Source organism: Neophocaena asiaeorientalis, unplaced genomic scaffold (genome assembly GCF_003031525.2).
Source record: "Neophocaena asiaeorientalis asiaeorientalis breed wild unplaced genomic scaffold, Neophocaena_asiaeorientalis_V1.1 scaffold133, whole genome shotgun sequence".
In the NCBI taxonomy this organism is placed as follows: Eukaryota; Metazoa; Chordata; class Mammalia; order Artiodactyla; family Phocoenidae; genus Neophocaena; species Neophocaena asiaeorientalis.
In genome coordinates this window covers 1,839,756-1,866,999 of record NW_020174429.1, presented here as the reverse complement: position 1 = coordinate 1,866,999, position 27,244 = coordinate 1,839,756, and the positions used below count along the sequence as shown (strand labels likewise).

The window sequence follows — 27,244 nt, the reverse complement described above, 5'->3', positions numbered from 1 at the left end:
AAAAAATTTATTTATTTATCTATTTATGGCTGTGTTGGGTCTTCGTTTCTGTGCGAGTGCTTTCTCCAGCTGTAGCAAGCGGGGGCCACTCTTCATCACGGTGCGCAGGCCTCTCACTATCGCGGCCTCTCTTGCTGCGGAGCACAGGCTCCAGACGTGCAGGCTCAGTAATTGTGGCTCACGGGCCCAGCCGCTCTGCGGCATGTGGGATCCTCCCAGACCAGGGCTCGAACCCGTGTCCCCTGCATTGGCAGGCAGACTCTCAACCACTGCGCCACCAGGGAAGCCCCCCATACCTCTTTTTTTAAAAATTGGATTTTTGTCTTACTATTGACTTGTAAGGCTTCTTTATATATTCTGAATCATGTGGATTTTTTTCCAGTCTGTAAATATAGTGAATTATATACTGATTAATTTTTGAATATTAAATCAACCTTGCATTCATGGGATAAACTGCGCTTGGCCATGATGTAGTATCCTTTTATATATATTTTCATATACAATTTGGTTAAGTTTTGAGCTTTGGTACTTTGTGTATTTCAAGGTATTTGTACACTTCTAAGGTATTGCATTCAGTGTCATTAGTTGTTCATAATACATTCTTACTACCTTTTTTTAAAACTTACTACCTTTTAATATCTGTAATGGCCATAGAGATGTTAACCTCTCTCAATCTTGGTATTGAAATGTGTGTCTTTTCTCTCTTATTCTTCATCTTTCTGTCTAGAGGTTTTTCTTCTCTTCTCTTCTCTTCTCTTCTCTCTCCTCTTCTCTTCTCCTTTCTTTTTTCCCTCTCCTTCTCCTTCCCTCCCATTCTCCCTTTCTTCCTTCCCTCCATTAAAATCTTTTCAAAGGACCAACTTTTGATTTCATTGAATTTTCTCAATTTTTAAAAATGTCATTAATGTCTGCTCTTTATTTCCTTTCTTCTGCTTGCTTAAGCTTTACTTGTTCTTTATTTTTTTCAATTCTTTAGGTAGAAGCTTAGATCTTTGATTTTATATCTTTCTGCTTTTCTATTACAAGCAAAATATATGAAACTAGTAAGATTGATAAATGCCTAGAAAGATGATCAAGAAAAAAAAGCTACAAACATTTATTATTGAGAGTGCAAGTGCATAAGAGGAGATCAGGAAAGGTTCCACAGATATTTAAAAATCCTCAGAGGATACTATTGATACAAGTAATTTTATACCATAAAATTTAAATGTTACATGAAATGGACACATCCCCTCCCCCTCTAGAAAAAAACCTAAGCAAAGCTCACAGAAGGAACAGAAAATAATTGTTTATATTAAAGAAATTGGCTCTGTAATGTAAAATCATCCTAAATAGAAAATTGTAGGCACAGATGATTTTTTACCTATGAATTCTTCTGAAAATTGAAGGAAGAAATAACACCAGTCTTATAGAAGCTCATCTAGATGGTAGAAAAAAGGGAAATCTTTCCAACTCATTTTAGGAGGACAACATAATCTTGATACCAAATTTAACAAAATTTAAGGAAAATTGCAGGCACATGTCATTTATGCAAATAGACAGGAAAGTAGAAACAAAATATAAACAAACTGAACCAGCAATATGTGAAATGATAACATGTCATAATCAAGGTGGATTTATTCAGGAATGAAAGGTTGGCTTAACATTTGGAAAACAATGAATGTAATTCATCATTTTAACAGAATAAAGGAAAACTGTCAAATGATAAATCTAAATAGATACCAAGAAAGTACTGTGTAAAATTCAGTCTCTTTATTCTTTAAAAACAAGTAAGCAGGGGCTTCCCTGGTGGCGCAGTGGTTGAGAGGCCGCCTCCCGATACAGGGGACACGGGTTCGTGCCCCGGTCTGGGAAGATCCCACATGCCGAGGAGCGGCTGGGCCTGTGAGCCATGGCCACTGAGCCTGCGCGTCTGGAGCCTGTGCTCCGCAATGGGAGAGGCCACAACAATGAGAGGCCCGCGTACCGCAAAAAAAACAAATAAGCAAACAAACAAAAAACAAAACTTAATGAATCAGGAGGAAAATTCTTAATCTGATGAAGGGTATCTACCAAAAAAAGAAATAACAACTGTGTTAAGCATCATATCTAATGATAAAATGTTAAAAGTCTTCATTCTGAGATCATGAACAAGTCAAGGATATCTGCTAACAATACTCTATTGAGCATGTGATTGGAGGTCTATTCAGTGTATTATGGAAAGAAAAATAACTAAAATATGTAATACTAGAAAGCAAAGAAAACTTTTTTCAGATGATACGATTGTATAGATAGAAAATTCAAAGAAATCTATATATAAAATGTTAGAGTTAGTGAGTTTAGTAAAATTGGTGGATGTAAGATCAATCTTAAAAAAATTGTATTTCTCATACCAGCAATAAGTAGAATATGGATTTTTTAAAAGATACCTTTTACAATAGCATCATAAGATATCAAACACCTTAGAATAAATGTGGTGAAAGATGTGTATGATCTCTACTTAGAAAATTCTAAAACATTGAGAAAGATTAAAGAAAACTGAAATAAATGTAGACTTTTATGTTAATGCATTAGAAATATTACTATTGCAAGGATATCTTTACCCCTATATTGATATATATATTTAATGAAATTCCCCCCTTCGAAGTATTTTTCTTTTGAATGTGAGAGTGTAAATGTATGTGTAAATTCTACAATTTACTTAGAAGTGAAAAGGGCCAAGAATAGCTGAGATGCCCTTGTAGAAGAGGAACAAAGTAGGAGAACTTGATCTACTGGATATGAGAACTCTATATGTGAACACAGCTTGTTTCAAAGGTTGCCACAGAGAAAGGTCTTTTCATTAAATGATTAGTTATCCATATGGGGAAAAAATGAACCTGATCCCCTACTCACTCCATACACAAAAACCAATTTCTGATGAATTCTAGATGTTAATATAAGGAACAAAACAGTAAAGCTTCTGGAAGATAATGGAGGAGAATATCTTCATGATTTGGGGACAAGGAAAGATTCTCAAACAGGCCTCTGCAAGCATTAGCAATAAAAGAAAAGATTAATAAACCAAACTAGATTAAAATTTAAAATTTATTTATCAAAAAATACTAGTAAGAGAATGAAAAATCAAGCCAGATAGTGGAAGAAGATATTGCTATATATATATTACTCACAAATGGCTTATATTTAACGTATATAATGAACGCCTACAAACCAGTAAGAAAAAGACACAGTAATAAAATGAACAACAGGCTTGAAGAAGCACTTCAAAAAGGACAGTATCTAAATGGTCAATAAACATATTAAAAAGTGTTTAAAAAACTTCATTTGTAATTAGGGAATTGCAAATTAAAGCCACAATGAGGTACCAGTATACACCTACCAGAATGACTAAAATTAAAAAGGATGATGATACCTAATATTGGGTAGGATGAGGAGCTGCTGGTGGGGTTTTAAATTGTTACAACTCCTTTGGTAAACTCATTGTCATTTTCTACCTAATTTGAACATATTGAACAAACATCCAGAAATTCTACTAGATATATATGCAAAGAAATGTATGTACCTATGTACCAAGAGACATGCAGAAGATTATATGTTACAGCAAAGTGTCATGACTATGCTGATGAGTCTTAAGATACTAGTTTCATTAAGAAATATAGAAAAATCCCATAGCGCATAAAGCTTTTGAGCACTTGGGTACCATGCAAGTGTAATTGCTGATCATATGTAATTAAAGTAGAATAACTATCCTTCAAACCAGGTTGAACATGAAAAATAAAGTAAAATAATAAACAAGCTGGGAAATTTGAAATTTCTTATGTACTAATACAATCGAAAGTATCTTTCATGTTGAATATATGTGTTCAACTTGTTCTAAATTGGTAACTTTTCATATTAAACCCAAATACTGTAATGTGCAAAATTACTACCTGCTTCACTTTCTATTTCTAATAAGAAAAAAAATCACTTCTTGCATATCACTATTCTACTGATCTACTACATTGCTGTGGTATTCATATCAAATTTTCAGTTGACAGATAGTGAATTATTGTAAGTCATTCTTACCTGTCATCATTACCATCAGCACCAATAGACTATTGAAGGAATTCAGCAAAGTATGGCCAGCAGGCCAGCTGCTTGTTTTTTGTAAATAAAACTTTATTGTAGAACAGCCACAACTATTTGTTAATGTAGTCTCCATAGCTGCTCTCAAGTGACAACAGTAGAGTCGAGTCATTGGTGACAGAGACTATATGGCCTGCAAGCCTAAAATATTTAGTATATTTAGTCTTTTAAGAAAGAAGCTGCCAACTCTAAAGAGGATAGAAAAGACAAGTGCAAAAAGTAACTGTTATCATTAATCTGACAGAGGAGGAGGAAGGAATTTAGAAATTTAAAGGAAGCTTCCCCATATGCTTCCAAAGCTGAGGGCCAGATATCTGAGGAAGAGGACCTGGTTGTCCCAGGAATATGCAGTTTGCCAGTAGTGAAGAAACATGTCAGAGGATGTGGGCCAAAGTGGAACTGTGAAGGTCACTTAGGTAAACATTACAAGGTCCCTCATGCTGATCTGTTATTGGCTACTGCATGGAAAACACTACATTGAAGAAGGGAAGAAAGAGCTTTCCTCTTGCTCTGATGTTGAGGTGTCCTTCCAAATGTCCTCTATTGATGAAACTTAACATCAAGACAGCCAACAAAGGAGAAATGTCTACAGTGTTCAGCTTTGGTATCACAAAGCGGGCAAAGAAGAGTGGATTTCGAATTGAGAAGCAATACTGACACAAATGTAGTCACAAAGCTTATAAATCTAATATTGTAAAATGGAATAAAGCAAGATAGGAAAAAGAGTATGTCTGTCAATACCAAGTATTGCAGGGATGCAAGGATGGTTTCATATTAGAAAATATCTTAATGTAATTTATTAATTTAAGAGTAAAAAAGACATATAATCACCTCAACGGATGCAGGAAAAGCATTTGATAAAAGTCAGTACTTATTTATGATTTTAAAAAACCGTAACAAAATAAGGGTAGAAAGGAAATTCCTTGTCTCAACAGAAGATATCTGCCAAAACCTATAGTTAAGTATTATATTTGACTGGGGAATTTTAAAAGTCTTCCCTTGAAAGTCAGAACAAAGTGTGTATGCCCTTTATTACCACTTCTCAATGTTGTACCAGAATTCTAAGCAGGTCATTAAGACTAGAACAAGCTATAAATGATTTTAAAATTAAAAAGAAAGGAAATCTAAATGTCAGTATTTGCAGATGTTATGACTGACTACATAGAAAATTCAAGACTCTAATATTAGAACTGTTAGGAAAGTGGAACAAATTTTCTGGGTCAGAAATCAGTATACAAAATAAATACTATATCTGCGTACTAGTAACAAAGGACTTCAAAATGTGATATAGGGATACTACTTACAATGGCAGTAAAACTACAGTGAAACCCAGGAATTAATCTAAAAGAAGTACAATATTTTAATGGCATAAATTACCTAAATGAAAGATATTAAATATGGCTTAATAAATGGAGAAAGATACCATGTTCACAGATGGGAAGACTCAATGTCATAAAGTTGTTAATTTTGCCTCCAAATTAATTGCTATGTTCATCTGATCAGAATCTCAGCAGTTTTTTGTGAGACTTGAGAAGCTGATCCCAGAAATCGAAGGGAAAAGCAAAAAGCCTAGAAAGTTTTTGAAGCAGTTCATTGTGGAGTTACTCACCCTACCAGATCGACTAGTTATAAAACTTTAGTACTTAAGATTGTGTTTTATTAACAAGGGAATAGAAAACAAATAAATGGAAAAGAACTTAGACAGTCCAGAAACTACACACTCAAACATGAACTGTGACAGAAGTAATAAATAAATTATGCTGAGAGTGAGAACATGGCTCATCCAAATGGAAAAAGTAAAATTAGATTATCTTGCTCCACATACAAAGAAGAATTCCACTTGGATTAATAAGACCTAGATGTGAAAAGCTCCATTTTAAAATCTTCAAAGAGAAATTAAAGGGTAATATTACTATGAACTTGAGAAAGGAATTTCTTAAGCAGAAAATGTATAAACCATGAATGAAAAGATTAATAAGTTTGACTACATTAAAATGAATGAATTTCATGAAAATGAAAATTTTCACTGTTACAGCAAGTGAAAACAAGACACAGACAGGAAGACAGGGTTAGCATTTTAGTTTATTTTTTAAATAAATTTATTTTTTATTTATTTTTGTCTGCGTTGGGTCTTCGTTGCTGTGCGCAGGCTTTCTCTAGTTGCAGTGAGTGGGAACTTCTCATTGCAGTGGCTTCTCTTGTTGCGGAGCACAGGCTCTAGGTGCGCAGACTTCAGTAGTTGTGGCATGCGGGCTCTAGAGCGCAGGCTCAGTAGTTGTGGCACATGGGCTTAGTTGCTGCGCGGCATGTGCGATTTTCCCGGACCAGGGCTCGAACCCATGTCCAGTGCATTGGCGGGTGGATTCTTAACCACTGCGCCACCAGGGAAGTCCCAGCATTTTTAATTTATAAAGAATCCTTATAATCAGTCACAAAAGCAAAGTATTGCTAGAATAATGGGCAAAGTAATAGAAGAACAATAAAAAACCTGAATGACTGGTAAACATTATTATTATATATATATTTTTTAAACAAGTTTTTTGTTTCGTTTTGGCTGTGCTGTGAGGCTTGTGGGATCCTAGTTCACTGACCAGGGATTGACCCCAGGCCCTCACCCCAGGCGACTGGCAGTGAAAGCGTGGAGTCCTAACCGCTGGACTGCTGGGGAATTTCTCCCACTAAGCATTTTTAAAGGTTTAATTTGAGCATTTTTAATGCTCAACCTGATGATTTTTTGGGATCGTGCTAATTAAGATAACTGAAATATTCTGTACTCATCAGATTGGCAAAAATTATGAGATCTCATATATCAGGTGAGAATACAGAAAAAGAGAACTCTCATATACTGGTGGTGACAGTATAAACTGGTAGAACCACTTTTGTGAGGAATTTGGCCTTTCACATTCCTCAAATTACCTGCAGAAGTAAATACTCTACCTCTGAGCAATTCCATTTCCTGGTTTGAGTCCTAGGAAAAACTTTTCCATAGATTCACAAGAGCACGTTTGAAGCAGTGTTCATTGTAGGATTGTTTGTAGTGTTCAAAACTTGCAAACACCTGATAACATAAATGAAATACTGCAGAGGAGCTACAGTGGATGAAACAGAGCTATATGTATTGACAATAATAAATTCAAAAATCTTCATTGTAATGAAGTACCAAATTTAGGAGAGTGTTGTCAGAGGTTAGAGGGTCAGGGAGGAGTAGCTGGGGGGCTTCAGGTGCTTCAAAAGCAAAAATATTAACATTTGCTAAAACTGGATGATGGATACAGTGGTGTTCTCTATACCAGGCTATTCAGTTGAACTTTCTGTGTTGATAGAAATCTGCTGCAACTGCGCTGTCTGATAATGGCACTTGAAATCTGACCAGTGTGACTGAGGGATTGAATTTTTAATTTTATTAAATTTGAATTTAAATCCCCACTTGTGGCTGGTGCTACTGTGTTGCTCTGTGGTTTTTAGTTAATACTGATCAAAACATACATTTTTTTTTTTAACGTCTTTACTGGAGTATAATTGCTTTACAACAGTGTCTTAGTTTCTGCTGTATAACAAAGTGAGTCAGCTATATGTGTACATATATCCCTATATCCCCTCCATCTAGTGTCTCTCCCCCACCATCCCATCTTTTTGTCTTGTTTATGGTTTCCTTTGCTGTGCAAAAGCTTTTAAGTTTAATTAAGTCCCATTTATTTTTTGTGTGTGTTTCCATTTCTCTAGGAGTTGGGTCAAAACGGATCTTGCTGTGATTTATGCCATAGAGTGTTCTGCCTATGTTTTCCTCTAAGAGTTTTATCATGTCTGGCTTTACATTTAGATCTTTAATCCATTTTGCATTTATTTTTGTATACGGTGTTAAGGCGTGTTCTAATTTCATTCTTTTACCTGTAGCTGTCCAATTTTCCCAGCACCACTTATTGAAGAGGCTGTCTTTTCTCCATTATATTCTTGCCTCCTTTATCAAAGATAAGGTGACCATATGTGTGTGGGTTTATCTCTGAGTTTTCTATCCTGTTCCATTGATCTATATTTCTGTTTTTGTGCCAGTGCCATACTGTCTTGATTACTGTAGCTTTGTAGTATAGTCTGAAGTCTGGGAGCCTGATTCCTCCAGCTCTGTTTTTCTTTCTCAAGATTGCTTTGGCTATTCAGGGTCTTTTGTGTTTCCATACAAATGGTGAAATTTTTTGTTCTAGTTCTGTGAAAAATTCCAGTGGTAGTTTGATAGGGATTGCATTGAATCTGTAGATTGCTTTGGGTAGTAGAGTCATTTTCACAATGTTGATTCTTCCAATCCAAGAACATGGTATATCTCTCCATCTGTTTGTATCATCTTTAATTTCCTTCACCAGAGTTTTATAGTTTTCTGCAACCAGATCTTTTATATCCTTAGGTAGGTTTATTCCTAGGTATTTTATTCTTTTTGTTGCAATGGTAAATGGGAGTGTTTCCTTAATTTCTCTTTCAGATTTTTCATCAGTAGTGTATAGGAATGCAAGCGATTTCATTGGCTAGCTCTAGTAGTTTTCTGGTAGCATCTTTAGGATTCTCTATGTATAGTATCATCTCATCTGCAAACAGTGACAGCTTTACTTCTTCTTTTCCGATTTGGATTCCTTTTATTTCCTTTTCTTCTCTGATTGCTGTGGCTAAAACTTCCAAAACTATGTTGAATAAGAGTGGTGAGAGTGGGCAACTTTGTCTTGTTCCTGATCTTAGTGGAAATGGTTTCAGTTTTTCACCTTTGAGAACAATGTTGGCTGTGGGTTTGTCACTTATGGCCTCTATTTTGTTGAGATAAGTTTCCTCTATGCCTACTTTCTGGAGTGTTTTTATCAAAAATGGGTGTTGAATTTTTTCGAAAGCTTTTTCTGCATCTATTGAGATGATCATATGGTTTTTATCCTTTCTGCTATATTTTGGAAGAGTTTGAGAAGGATAGGTGTTAGCTCTTCTCTGAATGTTTGGTAGAATTCGCCTGGTCCTGGGCTTTTGTTTGTTGGAAGATTTTTACTCACAGTTTCAATTTCAGTGCTTGTGATTGGTCTATTTATTTTTTCTGTTTCTTCCTGGTTCAATCTAGGAAGATTGTGTTTTTCTAAGAATTTGTGCATTTCTTCCAGGTTTTCCATTTTATTGGCTTATAGTTGCTTCTAGTAATCGCTCATGATCCTTTGTATTTCTGCAGTGTCAGTTACTTCTCCTTTTTCATTTCTAATTCTATTGATTTGAATCTTCTCCCTTTTTTTCTTGTTGAGCCTGGCTAATGTTTTATCAATTTTGTTTATCTTCTCAATGAACCAGCTTTTAGTTTTATTGATCTTTGCTATTATTTCCTTCATTTCTTTTTCATTTAGTTGTGATCTGATCTTTATGATTTCTTTCCTTCTGCTAACTTTGAGGGTTTTTTGTTCTTCTTTCTCTAATTGCTTTAGGTGTAAGGTTAGGTTGTTTACTTGAGATGTTTCTTGTTTCTTGAGGTAAGATTGTATTGCTATAAACTTCCCTCTTAGAACTGCTTTTGTTGCATCCCATAGGTTTTGGGTCGTGTTTTCATTGTCATTTGTTTTTAGGTAGTTTTTGATTTCCTCTTTGATCTCTTCAGTGATCTCTTGGTTATTTAGTAGTGTATTGTTTAGCCTCTATGCATATCTTTTTAAAAGGAGGTGCTCAATGACTTAGTAATTCTGCTTCCTAACAAACTCTTGCCGAAGTGCTTGTGAAGTCACTGAGTACCACACACTGGGTAATGTATAACAGGGATTTTACAGATATTTTTGTTTTCAAAATCTGTGTAATTCCTGACTTTAGGTAATTAATGGCCAGATACTACAAGTATGGAGAGTAAGGACTCCCTGGTTTCTGAGTTTAGTGTCCTGAGATTTTGGATAATGAGGGTAAGGATCTATATTGTAACATTGATTTTAATAGGGAAAAAACTGGAAATAACCTAAATTTCCATAATAGAAGAGTGGATAAAAAAATGTGACCTATTGGCACAAGACTGTACCGTGCTTGGATGGAATGAAGTAGAGGTGATTTTCAACTATTTAACTGTCATGGCATCAAAATCATACAGTAAAAATGGCTGTTGTCCATATATCCTTTGTCCTCTGCCGTACATTAATTGCCAAACCACGAGGAAGTCCTGGAGGAGTGTCTTGGGGCAGCAGCTATTTACTAACTAGTATAGAAGCAGTTCATTAAAAAAACAACTAGTACTATTAGACCTTGGCGTATGTGGTAAACATAATTCTTCTTATATATATCTATCAATATAGAGGAGTTGCAAAGACGTATTGAGTGAAAAAATTTGGATGCAAACGAATACTTAAATGTATCAGTTTACTACTGCTGCCATAACAAACTGGGTGGCTTAAAACAACAGAAATTGCTTGTTACCGTTGTGGAGACTTGAAGTCCAAAAGCAAGGTGTCGGCAGGACCACGCTGTCTCTGCAGGATCTAGGAGAGTGATTCCTTGCCTCTTTCTAGCCTCTGGTTGTCATTACTTGGTGTTCTTTGGCTTGCAGCTGCATCCAGCCTCTGCATTGGTCTCACATGGCCTTTTCTCATGTACCTCTCTGTCTCTCCTCCTTCTCTTATAAGGACACCAGTCATATAGGATTTAGGGCCCACCCTAAACTTGAGGGCCCATCTTAACTTGATTGTGTCTACAAAGACCTTATTTCCAAATAAGGTCGCATTCACAGGTTTTGTGTGACGTGAATTTGGAGGCCACTATTCAACCTGATACATTATGATACTGTTTATGTAAAGTAGAAAATATACAAAGGAATGCTGGTTTTTGGTTGTGTGTGTGTGTGTACATATAAAGTATTTGAAATGGACGGGAAAGAGATATACTGAACTCAAGATAGTGGTTGTCCCTCTTTGGGGGAATAAAATGAGATTTTCATCTTAAAATACAAAACATTAACATTAACGTTAAATGTTAGTGTTAATAAAATGTTAATGTCATTTGTGGGAGTATGGAAGTTCATTATTCTTTGTGCTTTTCTATATATATTTAATTTTTTAAAGAGTTGACATTATATAATATGTTACTATATAATATTGTAGCCTTTGTAACATATGGAAGAGATATATTCAATAAAAACAAATCCTATGGGGGGAAGAAGCTGAAAAGAAGACCTAGAACCACAAACAATTCTCATATACTTTTTGAGAAGGAAGATATTTTCAGATCCTTGAGGAGTTTCCTTCTACATGTTTGAGTTATTTTGGCATAAAATGTTAAATGTATGTAATGTGTAATCAAGATGATAACAGTCTACAGCTATTAAACTGTATGGATGTTGAATGCAAGAGATGAGGAATTTTTTTTTATAAGAACCAAATAAATAGGTCAAGAACTACAGCCAGGTTACCAAGAAAATTTTCTGTATGCTGCCTAGTATGCATTAATGTCCCCTGGGAAGCTGTGTGAGCTCTATAGCTAGTTATTTTTAATTTTTCTTAAACACTACCAGAATTTACAGATAATGACTTATTTTTCACAGGAAGAAAAGACAGACCTTTATGTGAATGCCAAATTGGATTTCTGATTTTCATAGTAACATCATAAGTTTACTATGTGGATACTCATTAAATATTTGTTGAATGTTAAATGAATAAGACTACTTTTATTCAAAACACTTCTTCCATCCAGTTACATAGTAGACACGCACAAGTAAACACTAAGAGCCGATGACCTTGGCTTCAAATAAGGTGGCTTATGATAATTTATTTCTAAACACAGGAGCCAAGAGAGAGGAGAAACCAAACTATGCTCAAATGTGTGTATGCTCAAGTGTGACCTTTTAAAAGACAGAGACTCCTCTCACTAGTAAAGTTGCCTAACGAGTGTCCTGGCTTAGTATTCCCTTGGAGACTTAGAACAGTGGTCTTAACCTTGTTGGTCTTTACACTTAAAAGTAGTTTAGGACACCAAATAATGTCTTTATGTGGATTATTGTTCTCTACATTTACTGTATTGGAAATTAAAATGGACATATTTTTAAAATATTTGATTAGTTCATTTAGAAATAATTATTATGATAATAAACCCCATTACGTGTTAGCATCAGTGACATATTTTTATGAAAGTAACTATTTTCCACAAACAAAAGTTTAGCAAGAGAGGGGCATTGTTTTACATTTTTGCCTTAGATTCTCATGTCTCCCTCTGTATTAAATTTGTTGTGCTATTAGACATGTTATGTAGCCTCTGGAAAGCTGAACTATATACTCACGAGAGAATGAGAGTGGAAAGTAACATCTTGGTATTATTGTGAAAATAGATTTGACCTTGAGAATGCTCCAGAAATGTCTCAGGGACCCCTAGGTCCCAGGACCACATTTTGAGAACTGCAGCCTTACAGAGTAAATCAGAGGGACTGAGCATTACATCATTCCTTTATAAAGATTCAACTGGCAAATCTCATTGTTCTGAGTATTTTCAGCTACTATCATTTGTTTTACACATAGGCTGTCTCTTCTAGTTGATTAAGGTCGTTATTAGTCATGAATAAATGGAAATGCTTAAAGTGTTACATTTTCTACTTCACAAACAGTACTCAGCTACCATGTAGTGGGCATTTGTACATGCCATCCTCTGAGTGGAGCCTCCAGCGCAGGTCACTGTTAGGTTATTTGTAACCCAAATGGCGGATTCTAGGTGACATGGGTCTCTTGTCAAAGAGTTGAACTGCGTCAGAATCTGTTGTGGAGGCACTTGTGGGCACTTACGTGAAGTTGAAGACAGTATTTCTTTACTTTTTAATGCTTATCTGCTTCCATGCCCCCTTTCTCATTTTTAATATTGTTTGGAATTTGCAGGGAGGCAGACTTAGCAGAGAAATATTTATTTTATCTTAGCAAAGAATTAAGGTCAACCATATTATTTAGATTTAATTATATTTTCCTCATTTCAAGAATTGTAACTGTGGTGTTTTTGGGGGGCGGCTGTTGTTGTTTAGTAGTCCATATTTTCCTTCCTTGACTTTATCTGGCTGTTACGGTTTTGTTGTTGTCATTACAGTGGTGAGGAGGGGCAGCTAAGCACTTACATGTGGGGTGGTTTGTTTTTTCCCCAGAAATAGTGCATGGGTGGTTCATGCTGAGTCTTTGCATACTTAAGTCTTCACTTTTCTGTATCCTTGTGTGGTAGCTTCTCTAGATATAGAATTCTAGAATGATAATCTATTCCTCAAACGTTTGTAGACATTGTTCTGTTGTCCTTCAGATATTATATAGTGTTCAAGATGAGAAATCTTATGTTAGTCTACCTTTCTTTCTTTTGGTGATAACATGTTTCTTCTGTCTAGAAGCCAATAGATTTTGGCATGTTTCTTCTGGCTAGAAGCCAATGGATTTTCTCATATACTGTTGATTCAGAAATCTTATCAGAATAAATTTTGATTTTTTTTTCAATATTTTTGCTTAAAGTGTTGCAAGTTTCTCTTCCCCTCAAAGAAATTTTCTGTTACTAATTTTTCTTTTTTAAAAAAATGGCGGGAACTTAGTTCCAAGACCTGCCCTGGATACCCAAACCCACAGATGGTCAAGTCCCATAGTTGGCCCTCAGTATCTGAGGATGCAACCTGCGGATATGGAGGGCTGACTATATACTTACTGAAAAAAATATCCACATATAAATGGACCCATGCAGTTCAAACCCATGTTGTTCAAGGGTTGATTTTAGTCTGTTCCTTCTGGAACTCTTATTAGGTATATACTGGATCTCCACTTTTCTCTTATATTTTGTCTTTTTGCCTTATACTGCTGTTATCTGAGGGAACTTCTCAGTTTTGTCTTTCACATCCCAAGTTCTGTTTTCCATAGCACCCATTCTGCTAATTTCTTTCTCTTTTTTTAATTCAATTTTATTTATTTGGCTGCGTTGGGTCTTCATTGCTGCACGCGGGCTTTCTCTAGTTGTGGCGAGTGGGGGTTACTCTTCGTTGCGGTACACAGGCTTCTCATTGCAGTGGCTTCTCTTGTTGCGGAGCATGGGCTCTAGGCACATGGGCTTCAGTAGTTGCGGCACGCGGGCTTAGTTGCTCCACAGCTTGTGGGATCTTCCTGGACCAGGGCTCGAACCTGTGTTCCCTGCATTGGCAGGTGGATTCTTAACCACTGCGCCACCAGAGAAGCCCTCCTCTCTCTCTTTTAAGTCTCAGTCATCATATTTTTAATGTTCAGTAGCTTTTCTTCATTCTGTGATTTGCATTTTTCATAGTAGCCTTTTCTTATTTTATGGATACAGTATTCTGTCAACTCTCACCGAAGATACTAATTAGAATTTCAGAAACTTTTCCCCAGCCTCTTAAATTATCTTTGTTTAATTGGGGGTATGTTTGTTCTGCTTGTTTAGTTTCACATTTATTCATTTTCTTATTATTTATTTAATAAACTTTTAATTATGAACACATTAAATGTAAGCATAATTGGAAAAAGTAGTATAATGAATCCCCATGGATTCATCAATATTCTTCTGTTCTCATTTCATCTACCCACCCCACCCCCTCTGCTTTTTATATTTTGGCTAAAATATATTTTTTTAATCTTGTAAATCGTATATATATATATATAATTTCATTTGTAGATATTTAAGTATGTCACTTTGATAAATATAGGCATAAAAAAATAAACATGATACCATTATCACATCCAACAAAACCAACGATATTTTATTTTATTATTTTTTAAAATAAATTTATTTATTTAATTAATTTATTTTTGGCTGCATTGTGTCTTCGTTGCTGTGCGGGCTTTCCCTAGTTTTGGCGAGCAGGGGCTACTCTTTGTTGTGGTGCCTGCAGCCTTCTCATTACGATGGCTTCTTTTGTTGCGGAGTACGGGCTCTAGGCGCACGGGCTTCAGTAGTTGTGGCACGTGGGCTCAGCATTTGCGGCTCGTGGGCTCTAGAGCACAGGCTCAGTAGTTGTGGCTCACGGGCTCTAGAGTGCAGGCTCAGTAGTTGTGGCGCATGGGCTTAGCTGCTCCGTGGCATGTGGGATCTTCCCAGACCAGGGATTGAACCTGTGTCCCCTACATTGGCAAGCAGATTCTTAACCACTGCGCCACCAGGGAAGCCCAACGATATTTTTAAAATTCCTACTAATATTCAGTTTTCTCTCAATTATCTTTAAAATGTCTTCCTTGAGTTGGTTGGTTTGAATGAGTTTCCGAAGCATTTAGTTCTTGACTGTTATCTGTAACAGTCTCTCCCTCTCCCACCTTATTACACCATTCATTTTTTGTAGAAACTGACTTATTTGTTTAGTAGAATTTCATACATTTGGCTTTGGATGATTATATCATTGTGTTATTTATCGTGTTTTTCTGTCCTCTGTATTTCACATATGCTGGCAATTAGAACAGAGGCTTGATTAGATTCAGCATATCTTTTTCACTGTTGGATTGCTCTACGTTTTTGGTGGCTTCTTGTCCATTCATAATTATAAATGAAAGTCTAGATTCACTTATTTTGAAAGGTGGTGAGACCTCCTTTGGAAGGTATGAATGATGGAGGTCTCCTGTGCTCTACAGGGGGGCTTATCTTCTTAGTGGAGAGGGTGGGAATCAGCCAGAAGTCTTGTCCTTTTTCAGGCATGGATGGAAAGAATGTGGCACATTGGCTTCATGCGTCAAGGAGAAAAGAAGTAGGGTGACCTCAATGGAAGAGAACGTTCGAGGAGTTCTGGTGCCAGATGAGCCTGTTGGTTTTTGTGCATCTTGCCTCCTTTATTGTGGCAACCCAGCATTGGCTGCTGTGCTGCCCAGTTTTTCTCTCTCTGATGCCCATGTTACAAGTCTGTGGAACTGCACCAACTGAAGCTAGACAGTTTTTGCTTACCAAGGCCTGGAGGTGAGCACCGGAGCTGGAGCAGAGCATGGGCGCGTCTCTTCTTGAAGATCTTGGCTAATTTGCATTCTTGGCCTCTCCTCGACCCAAGGGTAGAGATTTTCTGTGGTTGTTACGATAGCTCCACTTTTTCAAGAGACTCCTCAGTTTTCTTATTTTTGCTTTCAAACTACTGACCTCTGATGGTTTTTCTGTCAGACTTGTTCTATGTGCCATACCTTTTTAAATATAGCTCCTTTTTGTCTACTAATGATAGCATCGTCTGTTTTTTTTCTTTTATATTTAAGAAGGAAGAAGAAGAAAATACATCAGCACAGTTTCACTATCTTGAACTGAAATTCTCACAGTTTACTTTTATATACTGTTTAACTCACCTTCAGAGCAAAGCCACAGCTTGTCAGAAATTGTAGACATGGATAATCCCTTTTTCCCTAAAGCAATCATATTTACTTAAACTTTTCTTCCCTATTACAGATGTTAAAAAATATTACTTGGTATTCAGAACGGGTTTTAACTGAAATTTCACTGGGGAGTCTCCTGATACTGGTTGTAATAAGAACTATTCAGTACAACATGACAAGGACAAGAGTAAGTATTCCGTAGCTATTTTTCTACCTTTATACATACAGTACAATGAAGACTATAGTTTAAAGCAATCTCAATATTTAGAGTGCAAACGTTCTCATGGAATATGGTGGAAAAATATAGACCAACATATAGTCACTGTATTATGATCCTAAGGTAATGTTTAAAGTGTCTGCTTCTTAATATTTCATAGGTGGTATGATCAGAGCTATTTTACATGTAATAGAAAATAAGCAGTGGAGCACATTTAGTTAAAAGGTGTTGTATGTCTTTGCTGGACTGATAAAACTGGTTTACCTTTTAAAAGTAGCAACAACGAACTGTAAGAAGGTACAAGCACAAGCAAATATGAATTCAGATGGGAAAGAAATGGAGAAAAAGAGAATACTTTAAAGAGTAAAAGGAAAATTTCAACTAGATTGTATTTGCTATGCCTGGGAGCAAATTTCAGTTCCAGTCACTAGAGAAGCGATATACAGAATTCATAGCTTAGAGAAGTGGTCAAATTTACTGCACCGTTTTCAGTTACGCCCCTCTGGGAGGCTAACATAGGTCAGCCTTTCCACAGTCTTTTATCTGAAACTCTTGGAGCCACATATGTTTTAGCACAGAAAATTTTTTGATTTTAGAAAGATAATTATAGTTTGTATGCTACACTATATGTAACCATGAGGTTCTGGAGCCACGCACTGTAACGAAACATTAATATTTCTGCAGCAAAATAGTTCAGTATTCTCCAGGGTGGGCTTAATGAAGACCATAAATAGCATCATTATCTTTTGTGCCAGATGTTGGTTCCAAACTAGCAGTGAAAAAACTTTGGATTTTCAGCGCTTTATGGATTTTGGAATTAGAGAAAACAGATTGTGGATCTACACTTTCTAAAATCAGTGACAATTGAGTTTACATTTGCTTCTAGTTAACCTTGCTTAAAATGTTGAGAAGACTCGATGTATGTTTTAAACTTGCTGTTTTCTGACAGGACAAGTACCTTCACACAAATTGTTTGGCAGCTTTAGCAAATATGTCGGCACAGTTTCGTTCTCTCCATCAATATGCTGCCCAGAGGATCATCAGGTAAATATGAGCTTTAAAAGACATGCTGATTCTTGCCTTTTAGCTGGCCTATTGGAAAGGATACTATGGTGGTTGCTTTTAAAATGCTATCTGCAAGGAATATCACATTTTCCTACTTACTTTTTATCACCTTCTTGTCTGACTGAAAATACCTTGTTCTGCTTTGTTTTCTAACCCAAGGTTTTCTATCAAAGTTAATTGTATTTACTTTCAACCCTTTTATAAAATCTAGTTTTAAGATTTGTGTGTTAGCCTTTTACAGCAGAGCAGGTCTATGTCTTAGTAATACAAACTAAATCTTAATTCACATATTTGCTGAGCATTTTATAGAGCGTCACTCTACCCTTTTCAAAAGCAGTTATCTGTTTTAGAGAATCCTTTCTGTGGCAGTTAACCATTGTATTAGTTTCCCAATGCTGCTGTAACAAATTACCACAAATTAATGGCTTAAAGCAACACAAATCTATTATACAATTCTGTAGGTTAGAAGTTCAGCAAGGGTCTTACCAGGCTGGAATCAAGATGTCAGTAGGGCTGCATTCCCTTCTGGAGGCTCTAGAGGAGAGTCTCTTTCCTTGCCTTTTCCAGCTGCTAGAAGCTGCCCGCATTCCTTGGCTCATGGCCCCTTCCTTTCCTTTCAAAGCCAGCAACAGTAGGTTGTTGAGTTCTCCTCACATCTTATCACTCTGACTTTCTCTTCTACTGTGAGGATCCTTGTGAATGCCTTGGCCCTACCTGAATAATCCAGGATGATCCACCCATTTCAAGGTCCTTAGCTGAATCACAACCACAGCAGAGTCCCACTTGCCATGTAAGGTAACATATTCATAGGTTCGTGGAAGTTAGGATGTGGATATTTTGGGGGAGCCATGATTCTGGCTGTCAGAACATCACCAGAAACTCCCATCCCTTACCTGTTCTTTGCCAAAGGCACAATCTTTAAGGTTAGGAAGCTAATTAACGAATGAATGACTGTCATTAGCAGGATTTAACGAGTATGGTTACTTTTTGGTCTTCAGGTAGGATGCTCAGTATTGCCCTAGCAGCTCTCAAGTAGAACATTTTTTATGTAGTCAGTAACATTAGAGCCTTTCTTTTACTTCTTGCTTTTGGGGTAATGCAGCTCTGATAATTAGTTGTTGTGTTCCAGTCATTGGTGGTTATCACAACCCCATATCACTTTTTAAACTCTGATCTCACTTTCCGCCCTTTGGTTAGAGACATTTATTGACCTGGGCTCATTTTTAACAATCAGTTACAATTAACTTATGTTCTTAGTCTGTTTATTTATCCTCAGAATTTAGCACAGGATATTTTCCTTTGACTCACTGTTTACTTTAGTCATACATTATTTTGGATTTGTTTGTTTATTTGTTTGTACTTGAGAAATTGTCCAGTTGACTGACTTTGGACTAACACCAACTTTGTGATTGAAAGTAAACGTGGTGTCTCCTCATACCTCAGATTCTTCCAGGTGTTCTGAAGAGCCTTTAGTTTCTAAAAATTGACCTTTGTCACCATGCTTTATTTCAGCATGACAGATGTAATGATATCTGTGCTGCTTCGTGGTCTATTTTTCTTTGTGTGTATGTAGAGTTTTATAATGGTTTTAGGAAGATTTCATTACAAAATTTTCTTCAACTGATATATAAACATTTGGACTGTTCAATATGAAAATGCCAGGTGAACTGGTTCAGAATTTAAGTTCTGATAAAATAATTCAAGTAAGATTAAATAAAAATTTTCTAGGTGTCAGAGTTGGAAAAATGCAAATAAAGCCCAATTTTCTGTGATGACTGAAGTAGAAAACCAATAGTATTTGGAGAAATAAGAAATGTAATTTAGATTTGTGATTTGAGACTATTTAGATCAAGTTTATCATCATTAAGGAATAATGCTTTACTTCAATTTTATTGGAGCTTTATTTAGCATTTAGTGAGGAACTGTGTTATGCAATGCAGGGAATATCAAAATTAGTTATAAAAATTCCTACCCTTAAATAGCTTGTAATTCAATAGCTGAGATAAGGCAAAGACCAACATATGTCATATCTAGCAGAATGTAGTAAATATTATAATGAAAGTAAAATTCCTGTGGTGAGGGCGAGTGGGTGGTTCCGAGAATGGTGAGGTCACATCTCATTGAGAAATCAGGCAAGGTGAGCAGAGAGAGATGGCTCTAGAGACTGGCCTGATAGGGGAAAGCATCAACCAAACCAAACAAAACAAAACAAGGTGGGGTGTGTGGTGAGAGAGCATGGTTTATATTTAGAAAATAACCAGTCCATTCAGTTGGCATGTTGTGGACCAGTACAGGGATTATCAGCTTTTTTTTTTTTTTTTTTTTCTTTGCGGTACCCAGGCCTCTCACTATTGTGGCCTCTCCCATTGTGCAGCATGGGCTCCAGACGCGCAGGCTCAGCGGCCGTGGCTCACGGGCCCAGCCGTTCCACGGCATGTGGGAACTTCCCGGACCGGGGCACGAACCCATGTCCCCTGCATCGGCAGGCGGACTCTCAACCCCTATGCCACCAGGGAAGCCCCCAGTACAGGGATTATTAGAGAGAAGCCTGAAAGAACCAGCTGGGGCCTCCTTGTGGAGGGGCTTAGCTATTAGATCCACAGTTTAGGATCATGGAAAGAATAGAAAGAAAAGAAGATGTCACCTTTCCTACCAACAAAAATGAAAATGTCAGTGAATGAGTTGTAAATGGATTTGAAAAGAAATACTTTAATGTAAATGCCTAGAGTTATCAGCTTCAGCAGATGATATTGGTCTGTTGTTTGTCACACTGAGGGCCGTGCAGTTCTCAAAGTCCCCCAGTAGTGCCAGTGCTTCTGGTCCAAGCGCCACAGTGGAGTAGCCAGTGTGGACCAGAGCATCTCATCATGCAGGAGGGAGCTTGTTAGAAATGCAGAGTGTTGGCCTGGTTTCAGATCTGCTGAATCAGAATCTTCCATTTTAACAAGATCTCTGAAAGATTTGTACATGCATTAAAGTTGGGAAAGTACTTTGAGTTTGGGCATGGAAATCAAGATTAATAAACACTTAGAAAACACTCGTGTTGAATTGGAAATGGGGGCCAGCGTTTTTGTATTTTGAGGAAACTCATTTTCTACTAAATGTTTGTGAGGAAACTCATTTTCTACTAAATGTTTGTGTTTAGGGTATAAAATTGTAAAGTATAATAAGGAATGCATAACCAAAGACTGTTTAGATACACAGAAGGTTTATTATAGCAGCACAACTCAAGGTTCACCAGATGCTCTAGTAACTCCTTCAAATGAGAAGTAATTAGTTTTCGTATACACGGTTTCTAAATCCTTTTTTAGGAAGAGACCACACAATTTTGTAGCTGTCATTTGCAAAACTTAGAGGAGCCAGCATTTCATGTGATCTTCAACAAAATGCAAAACAGAGTAACGTGTTTCATTGCTGTGAAAGTAGGATGTGAATAAAGCTTTAAAAAGTCTTCTTAGTTGGGGCGTTCCTGGTGGCGCAGTGGTTGAGAGTCTGCCTGCCGATGCAGGGGACACGGGTTTGTGCCCTGGTCCGGGAAGATCCCACATACCACAGAGCGGCTGGGCCCGTGAGCCATGGCCGCTGAGCCTGCGCGTCCGGAGCCTGTGCTCCGCAACGGGAGAGGCCACAACAGTGAGAGGCCTGCGTTCTGCAAAAAACAAAAGTCTTCTTAGTTGGACATAAATGTACGGAATGATTTCATATGGTGTCTAAGCTGTTGTTTCATATTAAATGACACAGTGTCTTCCACAAACTCTTGGTATTCTAGAAAAATCACAGACATACATGATATAGGTTTTGCTCACCTATGAAATTTTTTGAATATGCTGTAAGCATGGATATTTGATGTGATCATTATTTGGTATTATAGGGCTATTAATTCAGTTAAAACATTTATGTGGAGTAGATTATATGCAAGGGATTGTTGTGAGTTACAAATATATCATCACTTACTTCCTGCCCTTAAGACTTCCCCTATTGCCTGTCTTACCCTCCCCCCCCTCACACCCCCCTCACTGGCTCCTTCCTCTGGCTCCCCCTTCACCTTTGGCTTAACAGGTACTTATACTTTTCTCCAGTATTTCATCCTAGATTGTTCTTCTCATCTTTGCTCATTTTCCTTGCCTGTGACTTCACCTACTCTACAAGAGCACAGACTCTGAGTTTGGGATCCCAGCTTCAAAACTGACTAGCTGTGGAATTTTGGAGAAGTTACTTAACTTCTCTGTACAGCAGTTTCCCCGTCTATACAATGGGGTGGCAGTAGTTGCTATCTCAGTGAATAGGATGAAGATTAAGCGAATTAATATTTGAAAAGGGCCTGGCACATAACGCTCACGATATAAGTGTTGACCCCTTGAAACCTAACTGCTAACCTCCCTACCTGGATATCCCACACTTACCTCAAACTTCTTTACATTTAAAACAGAACTCGTTTTTATTTATTTATTTTCTTTTTATTATTATTTTTTTGGCTGCGTAGAGTCTTAGTTGTGGCACGTAGGATCTTTGTTGAGGCATGCGGGATCTTTTATTGCTGCACTCGGGCTTCTCTCTAGTTGTGGCACATGGGCTCCAGGGCATGTGGGCTCTAGTTGATGCGTGCAAGCTCAGTAGTTGGAGCATGCAGGCTTTGTTGCCCCATGGCATGTGGGATCTTAGTCCCCCGACCAGGGATCGAACCCCCGTCCCCTGCATTGGAAGGCGGATTCTTTACCACTGGACCACCAGGGAAGTCCCTGGAACTTGTTTTTATTTATTTATTTTAAAATACATTTATTTATTTATTTATGGCTGCTCTGGGTCTTTGTTTCTGCCTGCGGGCTTTCTCTAGTTGAGGTGAGCAGGGGCTACTCTTCGTTACAGTACACAGGTTTCTCATTGTGGCTTCTCTTGTTGCAGAGCTCAGGCTCTCGGTGCATGGGCTTCAGTAGTTGTGGCTCACGGGCTCTAGAGTGCAGGCTCAGTAGTTGTGGTGCACGGGCTTAGTTGCTCCGCAGCATGTGGGATCTTCCCGGACCAGGGCTCGAACCCGTGTCCCCTGCATTGGCAGGAGGACTCTTAACCACTGCGCCACCAGGGAAGTCCCCGGAACTCATTATTAAACGTGCTCTTCCTGTTAAATTCCCTATCCTAGGTAATGACTCTCACTACAACGATCTAAATTGCCAAGTCAGAAACTTACAAGTAATTCTGTGCCATTTTTTCCCTTCCCCTCAAATGCTCTATCTGACTGGGCCCTGGTGTTCTAACTCTACCATTGTAACTTGCATTCATTACCGTTCCTGTCTCCACTACTGCTGCGTTAGTTCACGTGTTCATCATCTTCGCCCAAAACTATGTCTTTAGTCAGCCCAGTCCTTTTGCCTCCCTCCCTGCCCCTCTACAGTCGACCCCTGCACTGCTCCATTCATTCGAGAAACAAATCTGATCCGTTTTGTATTGCTTCCTATGCTTAAAATCATTAAATGCCTTCCTGTTGCCAGCAGGTTAAAATTCAACCTCCTTAAAGCTGTGGCTCTCAAACATGGGTGGTTTTGCCCCCAGGGGACAGGAGTCAAGGTGGTTTATTTGTGTTTTCTTTAATTTTGGGGTGGTTTTTTTTGCTGTTTTGTTTTTTCTGTTGGCGCAACTGGGGAGGAGGTTGCTACTGACATCTAGTGGGTAGAGGCCAGAGATATTGCTAAATATCCTGTAATATATAGGACAGCAAAGAATTATCCAGCCCCAAGTGTCATCGTGCTGGGGCTGAGGAGCCTTGTCTTAGAGTGGACCTTGTCTGCCCAGCTGGCTCTACTCGGCTCCTCCGTGGCGAGCCAGGAGTCACACAGCCAGTTTCTGGCCCAGGGGCTAGTTTCTGGGGTAGGAGCAGAGAGGAGACGGCAGGGAAAGGAAGAATATCACATGTTAGAAATATGGTTTCTCTCAGAGAAGGTGTCAGGGAGAGAGAACTTCAGAGTCTTGCCCTGACCAGTGTAGTTGCTTGTGACACACTGGCCTTGCCTGAAGTTTTAAGTCTCATTGCTCAAGCAGAGTAGTAATTACTGGAGATAAAAGATTTGTCTTGGATTTCTTTGCATCACTTTACAAGAGTAGCTGTTAGTAGGTACACAAGAGAATTTTAATAAATACCTAGCCACTGATTCTTAGAAGATGGGCGGGCATCTGGGATTTAAGCTTAGTTGTGGCACCCATCATTCTGAGACTTAACCTAAATTGATTCATCCCATTTTGCAGATATATGCTGCTGCTTGAAACTAGTGAAGTCGGTGACAGTGCACATTACGGAAAGCTTTATGGTCTTTCAAACTTCCTGAGAATAAAATAATAAAAAAACATAGATTAGATTTTAATTAAAGCTATTTAATTACAGTGCTGGTTTTGTTTTTTCTGTTGTTGTTTTTTTGCTGCGGTACGCGGGCCTCTCACTGTTGTGGCCTCTCCCGTTGCGGAGCACAGGCTCCGGACACGCAGGCCCAGCGACCACGGCCCAAGGGCCCAGCCGCTCCACGACATGTGGGATCCTCCCGGACCTGGGCACGAACCCGCGTCCCGTGCATCGGCAGGCGGACTCTCAACCACTGCGCCACGAGGGAAGCCCTTGTTTTTTGGTTTTTTTGGTAAAATCTAATCATGTAATTTAAGAACTTTTAAATACTTCATAATTTATGCTTACACGTTTTCTGACTGTTAATAGCCACTAGTAGTGAATATATACTCTTGAGATTTTAACCAAGTTCACTGCTGTCCATCTTGTCTTTGTCTAGCCCCAGGCTGGCATTTTATGTAAGGTGCCTTGTTCTGCTCTACACATGTAATGGTACATATTGTAGTCACCCAGCCTTTTTCTGAAGACTACAAAAACACAGTTTGCCTTATTTAACTCTGGGTGGTTAATTCCTCTAATTTGGACAAATATAGATGTTTCAGAATGTCCCGTGGAATCAAAGAAAGTTGGACAATTTGCTTTTAATTAATACCTCCTGGTATTAGCTTACCACATCAGGCTTCCTCACTTTTGTCCCCACTGAATGAAGTCTTCTGGAGGTGATTTTTTTCTAAACCAAATAATACGTTGAACCGAAAAATACAAGAGAATGTTAAGAAGCAAAATGGCCTGTTTCTTGTTGGGATACATTTATATTATACAGTGTAAAATATTCAGATATAGTAACATGTCTGGTTATTTCTCTCGTTTGAGAAATAACCAGTATTTGAGAAATATTGGTTATTTCTTGGTTTTGATATTTCAGGAATACTGTCTTATTTTAAAAATAAGGTCCATTTAATGATAAATTCGTACCTATCACCTGTAGTGTTTCATCGCTTCTCTCTCTTTTGTTACATTGAAGACTGGTAAAAGTCTGGAGGCTTATATAATTTAAGGTGTTGGTGTTGCACAGCTGACAAGTGGCTATGCAGACACTTGGCTGACAAGTTTGTCCAGATTAAAAGCCTGTGCCTATTCCACTTCATTGTCATGGAAAGACTGGCAGGACATTTATTAATGAGAGTAATTCACCTGCCATGGGACCATCAATCCAAGCTCTCTGGGGTTTTCTGAAACAGATGGTTCTCTGCAATCTAGGGTAGCTAAACCCTTGTTGATTATTCAGTTTGCTGCCTCCCACCCCTCATTCCAGCTTCCTTCCAGTATAGCTAAACCCCTAAAGTTATAGTAGCAAAGACTGGGTATTTCTTTCTTTCCTCCTCCCTCCCTCCCTGCCTCCCTGCCTACCTCCCTGCCTCCCTTCCTTCCTTCCTTCCTTCCTTCCTTTTATCTCTCTTTCTTCCTTGAACTGGCTAGTTGAGAAAGGTATGGATGTGTCAGGTATTGCAATACAAAGTATATGGGTATTTTCCTGGAAAATAAACATGGAAAAAAGGATAAGAACTGTATATATTTCAGCCTGAAACTTAATATTTTTCTTACATCTAATCCTTGATGTTACATTTTTTTAAACTTTTTGCCAGAATTTACTTATTTATTTAATAAAAAATTTTATTTATTTTTGGCTGCGTTGGGTCTTCGTTGCTGCGCGCGGGCTTTTCTCTGGTTGCGGCGAGGGGGGGCTACTCTTCATTGCAGTGCACGGGCTTCTCATTGCGGTGGCTTCTCTTGTTGTGGAGCACGGGCTCTAGGCGCGCGGGCTTCAGTAGTTGTGGCTCATGGGCTCAGTAGTTGTGTCTTGTGGGCTCTAGAGCGCAGGCATTAGTTGTGGCTCACGGGCTTAGTTGCTCCACGGCATGTGGGATCTTCCTGGACCAGGGCTCGAACCCATGTCCCCTACATTGGCAGGTGGATTCTTAATCACTGCGCCACCAGGGAAGTCCCTGATGTTAGATTTTATTTTTAATTCAATAAGTACTTATTGAGCTTTTGCTGTAAGCATACCACTGCCAAAGTCATCTTTAGTTTCATATTTGTTTACATTTTAATTTCAGACAAATGCCATTCATTGTATCTAGAAATTAAGTGTCATAGTCATGTTGGTTTTATTTTTTAACATTCAATTTCAACCTCATATCATTTTCTGATTTCATTGTAGTTAGGAAATTGGTTTTTTTTTTTTAATGTTTTTATTGGAGTATAATTGCTTTGCAATGGTGTGTTAATTTCTGCTTTATAACAAAGTGAATCAGTTATACATATACATATATCCCCATATCTCTTCCCTCTCGCGTCTCCCTCCCTCCCACCCTCCGTATCCCACCCTTCTAGCTGGTCACAAAGCACCGAGCTGATCTCCCATGCTATGCGACTGCTTCCCACTAGCTATCTATTTTACATTTGGTAGTGTATGCTACCAAACTACCAATGCTACTCTCTCACTTCGTCCCAGCTTACCCTTCCCCCTCCCTGTGTGCTCAAGTCCATTCTCTAGTACGTCTGTGTCTTTATTCCTGTCTTGCCCCTAAGTTCTTCATGACCATTTTTTTGGTTTTTATCTTAGATTCCATATATATGTGTTAGCCTACAGCATTTGTTTTCTCTTTCTGACTTCACTCTGTATGACAAACTGTAGGTCCATCCACCTCACTACAAATAACTTAATTTCATTCCTTTTTATGGCTGAGTAATATTCCATTGTATATATGTGCCACATCTTCTTTATTCATTCTTCTGTCGATGGACACTTAGGTTGCTTCCATCTCCTGGCTATTGTAAATAGAGCTGCAGTGAACATTGTGGTACATGACTCTTCTTGAATTATGATTTCCTCAGGATATATGCCCAGTAATGGGATTGCTGGCTCATATGGTAGTTCTATTTTTAATTTTTTAAGGAACCTCCATACTGTTCTCCATAGTGACTATATCAGTTTACATTCCCACCAACAGTGCAAGAGGGTTCCCTTTTCTCCACACCCTCTCCAGCATTTATTGTTTCTAGATTTTTTTGATGATGGCTATTCTGACCGGTGTGAGATGATATCACATTGTAGTTTTGATTTGCATTTCTCTAATGATTAATGATGTCGAGCATTCTTTCATGTGTTTGTTGGCAATCTGTATACCTTCCTTGGAGAAAGGTCTGTTTGGTCTTCTGCCCATTTTTGGATTCGGTTGGGTTTTTTTTTTT

General features: G+C 38.0%; 1 protein-coding gene across 3 annotated transcripts in view; it reads left to right on the top strand.

Moving 5' to 3' along the window:
• DYM (dymeclin) overlaps positions 1–27,244 on the top strand; it is a 375,649-nt gene that overhangs the window by 144,163 nt on the left and 204,242 nt on the right. For all 3 annotated transcript variants that reach the window (XM_024756785.1, XM_024756783.1, XM_024756784.1), the window contains exons 12-13: positions 16,453–16,566; positions 17,546–17,640. In XM_024756785.1, the coding sequence (XP_024612553.1) occupies positions 16,453–16,566; positions 17,546–17,640 (209 nt within the window). The remainder of the gene's footprint in view (positions 1–16,452; positions 16,567–17,545; positions 17,641–27,244) is intronic.